At 40.0% G+C, this 8,970-nt stretch overlaps 1 protein-coding gene across 2 annotated transcripts; it reads left to right on the top strand.

The window, feature by feature from the left end:
* The first annotated feature begins 994 nt into the window (after positions 1-994).
* On the top strand, positions 995-4,213 carry LOC148878281 (glucan endo-1,3-beta-glucosidase 1-like). 2 transcript variants are annotated; one of them, XM_088952060.1, is made up of 4 exons: positions 995-1,498; positions 1,583-2,878; positions 3,259-3,286; positions 3,518-4,213. In XM_088952060.1, the coding sequence occupies exons 1-4, from the start codon at positions 1,414-1,416 to the stop codon at positions 3,678-3,680; spliced, it is 1,572 nt and encodes a 523-aa protein (XP_088808186.1). In that variant the 5' UTR covers positions 995-1,413; the 3' UTR covers positions 3,681-4,213. The 2 variants fall into 2 exon arrangements, with proteins under 2 accessions (XP_088808186.1, XP_088808193.1); XM_088952067.1 differs by having other exon boundaries at positions 1,077-1,498; positions 1,586-2,878.
* Positions 4,214-8,970: the final 4,757 nt, after the last annotated feature.

Here is an 8,970-nt window from a genome sequence, read left to right on the forward strand (position 1 = left end):
AGACCCGTTGCAAAAGGTCTCAGGTCACTCACATCTATATAAAGCACTAATTTTCACCTGAGAGGGTACACGCGATTAAGCTCTCTCACTCTCAATTTTCAAGAGTTCCTAAAAATTTCTCGTTGGCTTAAGCATCGGAATATCCACCCTGAGTACAAATAACCCGGGCACTTTAACTCTCTCTTGTAGAACAATACAACTTGGTCAACCTTAGCTCGACCACCAACAAGGCAAGTATCCAATTCGACATCTAAGTCATCAGACACATGAAAGACGCCAGATCGTGCATCATCAATGAGCTTATGCCTTTAAACATTTTCCACTTAGTTTAGGTGACCATATTACTATTTTGATATGGTAAAACAAACAATTCCAAATGAAAGATCATTAAATAAACAGGTTACAAACTATAAGGGATGCTATAGTAAAATGCAAATTATAGGATAAGTTTAAGTAAATCTATAAAACTATAGGGATGTTCTATTAAATGACCAATATATTAAAACTATATGTATGTATGTATTCATTTTTTATTTTGACACTAACATCCAAATTTCTACTACAATCAGAGGAGATCTTACCAATCAGCGTGATTGGCAGCTTGCATATATGTATTAATTAATTTAGGGTTATAATTGTTTTTTAAAAAAATAATAATAATTGATTAAGTGGCTCACCAAATACTATATCTCAACTAAGTAATTAAAATAATTGTACCTAGTTTGGGACTTGGGAGAGAGAGGACCCAAACATTAATAAGTAATTCAAAATAAATACTTATTTTTCAAACTACTTGATACTTATTAGCGCAAGACGCGCGCAACATACCTTAAGAGTCAAATGCCAAGTCAAGAGACCAGCCAGTGCCTGCCATTTACCCAACCAATCTTTGCAACTTCAAAGAGCCATGCAATTCACAAAAACAAACTTGAATTTACCAAATCACCCTTAAGTAAGTGGCTTGACATATCATTTTTTTTTCTTATTGTCGGCCATGTAGGGTAATTTTGTCATTTAAAGAAGTTATCTGTGGAGAAAGAGAGTACAATAATTCACCAGTTCGCGACAGATGAGATAGTAACCAACTGCTAAAATGCGCAGTTTTTTTTTTTCCATCCCCCATCGGATCCCATTTGAATGTCGTCAATTAAAAAACCAAAAAAAAAAAAATAATAATAATAATAATAAGAAAGCTGGAATTTCATCGTCTTCCCTTTAACTTCCCCCTTCGTGACTGTAGATCTCGTGGGTGTCCTTCTGTCTTCGGTCTTCCCTCTTTTGTGAGACCAAGAAAGTTTCTTTTCTTTTTCTTTCCTTTTTTTGACAGAAAACGAAGATTTTCGAAGATAATGCAAGGATCAGCAGCTGAACCAGATGAAAATGACGAACGAGTAAAGCTCGAGGCTCTCATTAATGGCGGATTCTAAACTAGATAACCGACCTACCACTCGCATGTCTCTACTCTTGCTTGTTTTGTTTACTGTTTTGATTGCAGTAGGTAAAACAAACTATACTCCCAACTCAGGTAAGATTCATCATCGAAGACAGCAACTTTCTCATTTCTCTTTCTGGGTTTTTGCAGCAGAAGCAGCACTGGTAGCGGAGCTCAAGGAAGATGACGACCAACCTTTTGTTGGAGTAAACATCGGCAGCGACGTCTCCAATTTCTTGTCTCCCACTGATCTGGTTTCGTTTCTTCAATTACAGAAGATCACCCACATCCGCCTCTACGACGGCAACACCGACATTCTTCGAGCTCTCGCTCGCACCAAAATCCGTGTCATCGTCGGCATTCCCAATAATCAGCTCCTTGCTATCGGCTCATCGAATGCCACCGCTGCCGCCTGGGTCGGTCGCAATGTCGCTGCATTCTACCCGGAAACCCTCATTACAGGCATCGCGGTTGGCGATGAGGTCTTGACCACCGTCCCCTCATCGGCTCCTCTTCTTCTCCCTTCAATTCAGTCGCTGTACAGTGCTCTAGTGGCCTCGAATCTCCATGCCCAGATCAAAATTTCGACACCCCATGCCGCGTCCATCATCCTCGATCCATTTCCCCCATCCCAGGCCTTCTTCAACCAATCTCTCGTTCCATTCATCCTCCCTCTGATTCAATTCTTATCGAAAACGGGTTCTCCTCTCATGATGAACCTCTACCCTTACTATGTGTTCATGCAGAATAAAGGGGTCGTGCCTCTGGATAATTCGCTCTTCAAGCCATTAACTCCTTCCAAAGAAATGGTCGATCCCAACACCTTGCTTCACTACACCAGTGTACTTGATGCCATGATCGACGCTGCGTACTTCTCCATGAAGAATCTCAACATCACAGACGTCGTAGTTCTAGTGACGGAGTCCGGCTGGCCATCGAAAGGGGACTCGAACGAGCCTTACGCTACCATCGACAACGCGGACACGTACAATTCGAATCTGATTAAGTATGTTTTCGACCGGAGCGGAACCCCGTTCCACCCGGAATTCACTTCCAGCGTATATATCTACGAGCTATTTAACGAAGATTTGAGGTCGCCGCCCGTGTCGGAGGGGAGTTGGGGGCTATTCTACGGGAACACAACGCCGGCATACTTGCTACATGTGTCCGGAATTGGAACGTTCTTGGCGAACGACACGACGAACCAGACGTACTGCGTGGCGATGGACGGAGTGGACACGAAGACGTTGCAGGCTGCTCTCGATTGGGCATGTGGGCCGGGAGAGGCGAATTGCTCAGACATTCAGCCAGGGGAGAACTGTTACCAACCCAACAACGTAAAGAGCCATGCTTCCTATGCGTTCGATAGCTACTACCAGAAGGAAGGCAAGGCAGCTGGGTCCTGTGATTTTAAGGGAATCGCCACGATCACCACCACAGACCCAAGTAAGTAGCTGCAGTGAAGTACCCTCCCTGGATCTAGTCCAGCAACAATAGTTAGAAACTTTTTTCAAGAAGCAGACCAAAATTAGTTCAGTTCAGAATTCAAGGATAATTACTTGAAAATTATTTGTTAATCTGGGATTTGATTGTAAATGGGTCGTACGTATAGAACTAGGTTAGAGCTTGAACCTCAACCAGGTTTGCTAAAAGAAGCAAGAATAATACTGAATTTCTCTGCTAATATGCTTACACTCTGCTATACTTTCTTTTTGTCTTTTTGGTTGCAATTTGCAAAAGGAATCATTTTCTTCGGTTCATTGGCCATTATGGCTTGAAGTGCGGCGCGGTGGAAATTAATTATTGAGGTGTGTTTGTGTTGACAGGTCACGGGAATTGTATTTTTCCTGGAAGGTGAGACATGGCCGGGTTTCTTGTACTCTCTGACGTCCTTCAACCTTAGTACTACTGGGTTTCTTTTCCCAAGACTGGCAGAGATGCCTTTCAGAATTCAGATTTCAAAGATCAGAAGAAAGAAAGAATTTTCGTTAATCGAAATAGAAAGTAGATTAGGAAATGTTTTATGTTAGTAGTAATTGATAATCTCTGCTGATTTTAGTGTTAATGGTGGTTGATTAATTGCAGTAAGAAGAGAAGCAAGAAGACGAAGGCAGCTAGAAGCGAGGCGGACACAAGTGGAGCAGCGGCAGTGGGCACAGTCAGAGCGACTGGAAGGACCGAGGTTTCACGTGCTTATCTTCTTGTCCTCTTGTTAGCTTCCATCACTTTTGCTATTTATGAATTATGACGCCACAGTGAGGTAAAAACCAAAGATAAAAAAAAGGGAGAGAAGAAGAAAATATCGACGAATTATTTTTGTTAAATTGAACATCGTGTGACAAGGTATGAAGAGGAGAGGAGCGGAGACTACTCTATACCTTTCCATTGCAAGAATGATTGTTTCGTTTACGAGCACAGAATGATGAATTGATGGATTTGGTGGGTACTGAGTACTGTGGAATGTGGATCCCCTGTTCTGTTTACAGGAAAGCCGGGAAAAGTGGGGGAGCTTTTTCTTTTTTTTCTTTGGGATTCTTTTTTTCAGTTTATCACCAAGCAACAAGATGGAGCCATGGGAGGGAAGAAATTGAAAATTCTTTAGACCCTTTTTAGGGGGCCTTTATCTATATAAAAAAGTTGCTTTTGTTTAGAAGCTGGAGAGGCCAATTAGAGATAGAAGAGTTGTTAGATGTTAGAACTTTGATTTCTTTTTACTGGTGGGAATCATTTGATTTTGGTCTGAATAATGAACTATTCATTATCTGTCTTTTAGTTTTCTTACTTTTTCTTCTTTCTGCTTTTATTTTTTATTTTTTCTGAAATATTTTCAAATGATCCATGGATAGCATCTTACATACAGTAAAGAAAAAAAGAAAGAAAGAAAAAGGAAGAAATGATATGGGCCATCCCGGCATCTCTTCCCAACTGGGGTGTAGACTCGCTCCATCGCGTTCCTTCTATTTGTTTGGGGTACGAATCGGACACAACATAGGTTTAGGGAATAGGGTACTCAGTGGTCGGCCATTATTCATTCTAGTGTGAACGGTGGCCCCATTTACCAACTGGCGAGTGGCGAATTGGAATTTTCATGTAAACTGTGATCCTCCATTGAAGATAAGACCTTCTCTGAGGCTCTGACCATGTAATAGTAATGGTAAATACATGAACCAATTCCGGCGCACTGCACACATACGGAAATTAAATTGGAGTAATTATCAGTTGTTATTTCTGCATGTACGGTTCAATGGTCCACCCACCCCGGTTCAAAAAAGCCAACTAATAAAAAGCTTGCATTCTTCTTGTAATCTTTCTTTCTTTCTTTAAGTCAGATCGAGGTGGCAAATGGAGAAACCATACCATGAAACAAGATGAAGGAAAATTGCATTGGTGAGTTGTACCCTAATACCAATGGTCTGATGGTCAAACTTGGTTTTGGTCTGTTTCCAGTTCCAAAACTCCCCACTGTTAGATGGAAACATTTTGCTACGGGTTGACAGTTCCTACCTTGTGAATGTTAGAAGGCACTCACAAAAGGATGAATTTCTTGGCAACTCAGTAACTGTTAGAGACATCACCTAAGAGCTTCAGCTTTTTTGGTCTAACGGTTCCTTAGATGGGTATGTGAGCAAATAAGAGAGGAAAGCTGTGAGAGGCTGGGAGTATGGGTAACGAAATCCATCCAGAATGACATGAAATTGTTTGTAAATACAACTTTCCAACTGTACCAACCAACTGCGTAGTATCAATCTTCTAATTTGATAGTGGTTTCAGGCTTTCAGCATTCCAAGAACAATCTCGGTTGTCCATCTAATTAGAAGGGCGCCGGAGCATCAACATCCCTTTTCTCCTTATAGATAGTGAGGAATGGTATTGTGATGAATCAGTTTATTATCTTGAGCTGATCTGGGTTAAATACAGCTATAATCCCAAAGAATGTGAACTGAGGATAATTACAAAAACAAATAAAAGGATAATAAAGATAAAATACATGATAATACATATCTACATATTGAAGTCCTCCATGAATTGTAATGTTGTGTATGGAGTCTGGCTATCATAACACCCCCCGGTCTATGGATTGAATAGACCAACTTGGAGACAAGAGAATGAAAACGATCATGACCTAACGACTTTGTAAACACGCTAGCAATCTGATATTCGGAAGGAACATAAGATGTTACAATGAGACTAGCTTGGATCTTCTCACGAATGAGATGACAATCAATTTTAATCTGCTTGGTCCTCTCGTGGAAGATTGGATTGGCAGCGATGTGAATTGCTGATTGATTGTCACAAAACATGATAGCTTTATGTGGGGATATGCCAAGATCAGTCAACAAGAATTGCAACCAAGTAAATTCGCATGCAGTAGAGGCCATGGCTCAATATTTGGCCTCAGCAGCAGATCTGGACACTATTAAAACAAAGACCAGTTTTTGTAGATCTCGTCTCACAACAGGGCAAGATTAAGAATTATATATTTTTATAAACAGAGGGACTGTACACTTGTCAAAAATTAGAGCTACAAAAGATGTTAGTTACAAAGATAAGATTTAGTTCTGTCGGTTAAGAATTAGTTCTACCAGTTGTCCATAAACATTGGTATGCTGTTATCCTATGCTTGACATTTGGCCATTCTTATCTCCATTATCTGCCATGTAACGACACTGATCTTTATCATCCCCCCGCAAGCTAATCGGGCATGGAAGAACGGTCAGCTTGGAGTGAAGAAAAGTAAAATGAGGTGAAGACAAAGGCTTGGTGAAGATATCTGTGACTTGATCCGTGGAAGTAATAAATTGAACAATGAGAGATTTCTTTGAAACTTGTTCACATATAAAGTGGAAATCAATCTCAATGTGCTTTGTACCCGCATGAAAGACTGGATTAGCTGTAAAATAAGTTGCCCCTAAATTATCACACCATAAAATAGGAGGTTCTCTAGAGGAGACACCGATCTCAAAGAGCAAAGAACAAAGCCATAACAGTTCAGATGTAGCAAGAGCTATACTGCGACATTCACTTTCGATGTTGGATCTAGAAATGGTGGGTTGTTCCTTGGAAGACCAAGAAATCAAATTAGGGCCCATAAACACATAATAACCCCCTTGGGAACGTCTATCGTCTGGGCAACCCACCGAATCTGCATTAGAATAAGCATAGAGACGAAAAGAATTAGATGACCGAATCTGTAAACCATAATGCATAGTGTGTTTAAGGTAACACAAATAGCAACCCAATGAATAGTAGTGGGCTTGTGAAGAAATTGGCACACTTTGTTCACAGAGAAGGCAATATCGGGCCTAGTGATTGTTAGATATTACAATGCACCAACAACACTGCGAAAAGTTGAAGGGTCAAAGAATGGATCACCACCAGATTGAGAAAATCGAGTAGATGATGCCATAGGTGTAGAAATGGGCTTGGCTCCATCCATCTGTACTCGTTGTAGTAAATTCCCAATGTATTTGCGTTGAGACAAAAACAAGCCATAAGAAATTTTCAATGTCTCAATGCCAAGGAAGTAGTGAAGTGGGCCAAGATCTTTCACTACAAAGGCATGGCCCATAGCTGTAACAAGATCCATAACTTGAGAGGAGTTAGAGCCAGTTACAATGATATCATCAACTTATATCTATACGTACAAGACTTGAGAGTTGTTCGTAAGAATAAACAAAGATGTGTCTACTTTTGAGGCTTGAAAACCAAACTTCAGCAAGAAAGAAGCCAATTTATGGAACCAAGCACAAGGGGCTTGTTTGAGTCGATACAATGACTTACGCAAGTGGCAAACATGAGAAGGAAATTTCTAGCTTGAAAATCACGGAGGTTGTTGCATAAAGATATCCTCATGTAAATCACCATGTAAAAAGGCATTTTGGATATCTAACTGACGGATGATCCAATTATGTGAGATAGCCAAGCTTAGAATAACCCAAATAGTAGTGGGTTTAATGACAAGATAGAAAGTATCAACATAATCAAGTCCAACCTACTGAGTGTAGCCCTTGGCAACAAGCTTTGCCTTGTAGTGTTGAATAGAACCATCTGGGTTTCATTTCAAACGAAAAACCCATTTACAACCAATTAAGTTCGTACCTAATTGACGAAGAACAAGACTCCATGTATTATTGTGTGCTAATGCATCAAGTTCATCTTGCATAGTTGCGTGCCAATTGGGATCTTGAAGTGCCAAAGTGTGATGTGGGTTCGGTCATTTCAAGAGGATAAGAAGTAGCAAGATAAGTCTTGGGCTTGAAGATGCCACTCTTCCCTCGTGTGATCACTGGATGATCATTATGAAGCAAGGAAAATGGAAGGAGTGGAGTTGGTGAAGACGAAGAAGATGAAGATTTGTCACTAATAGGCAATGGTTCAGCAAGTGTTCGACAAGTGGATGATGTAGAAGATGTTGGGGATGGAGGTGATGCACGACTATCAGGCATAACAATGGTGGATGGTGGTGATGCAATATCATCAATGGGCTGACGAGGAATAATAAGAGGCGGACCAATGGCACATAGTGAGATGTCTAAATAACAGAAGATTCCATAGTGATTGAAGAAAAAGGAAAAGAAACTTCGTCAAATCTAACATGTCGTGAGATGTAAATCCATCTAGTTGGTATGTGCAAACAACGATAGCCTTTACACTGACCACAGTAACCCACAAAAATACAAGAAGATGACCTAAACTCCAATTTTTTTGCATTGTATAGTCTGAGAAGTGGAAAATGCTCACACCCAAAGACTTTGAGAAACTTATAATCAGGAGGTTTCTTGAGTTAGCAAGTAAAGTTAAATCAGTTTCCACCACATGTCGGTGATGCCTCTCAACAGAACCATCCTGTTATTGAGTGTGAGGACAAGAGAGACGATGCATGATACCGTAAGTTTCCAATAAATTTTTGAATGCATAAAACTCTCCACCTTTATCAGATTGAACATGGTTTTTAAACTTGATAAACACACTCAAAGCATCTGACTTCTTAACCAAAGGATAAATCCATTGATATTTGCTATATGCATCAACAAATAAAATATAATATTTAAAACCATGAGTAGAGGAGGGACCCTAAAGATCAGCATAAACAAGTTCCAAACGAGAATGATAAGAAGTAACACTAGCAGAAAAGGGAAGCTTATGAGCTTTCCCTAAAGGGAAACTCTTGCAAAATGAAAGTCGTCTACTACTAGATAGTGGTAAATCACGATGAGAGACAATAGAATGAACGATAGTAGGTTCTGGATGTCCTAATCATTCATGCCATTTATTGATAGTAGTTTTCTCACCCAAAAAGCACAATGAAAAGAAGTTGCATTTGAGTCCACATTGTTGAGATCAAGATGATAAAGGCCTTCTTTATTCAATCCTTGCAACAACACTTCCTTGGTCTCTTGATCCTTCAAAGAAATTCAGAAGGATGAAGCTCAAAGAAACAATGGTTGTCCTTAGAAAACTTTGCAACTGATAGTAAATTCTTCTTTATACTTGGAACATGAAGTAAATCATTCAAAACAAATGATCTAGAGTTGGAC

Source organism: Nelumbo lutea, chromosome 1 (assembly GCF_056320005.1).
Source record: "Nelumbo lutea isolate HS-2025 chromosome 1, American lotus-T2T, whole genome shotgun sequence".
In the NCBI taxonomy this organism is placed as follows: domain Eukaryota; kingdom Viridiplantae; phylum Streptophyta; class Magnoliopsida; order Proteales; family Nelumbonaceae; genus Nelumbo; species Nelumbo lutea.

Excerpts from the sequence above, each read along its gene's own strand:
- LOC148878281 (XM_088952060.1), top strand. The coding sequence starts at position 1,414 with ATGGCGGATTCTAAACTAGATAACCGACCTACCACTCGCATGTCTCTA. Across the intron at positions 1,499-1,582 it reads TACTGTTTTGATTGCAGTAG|CAGAAGCAGCACTGGTAGCG; the intron begins GTAAAACAAACT and ends GGGTTTTTGCAG. Across the intron at positions 2,879-3,258 it reads GATCACCACCACAGACCCAA|GTCACGGGAATTGTATTTTT; the intron begins GTAAGTAGCTGC and ends TTGTGTTGACAG.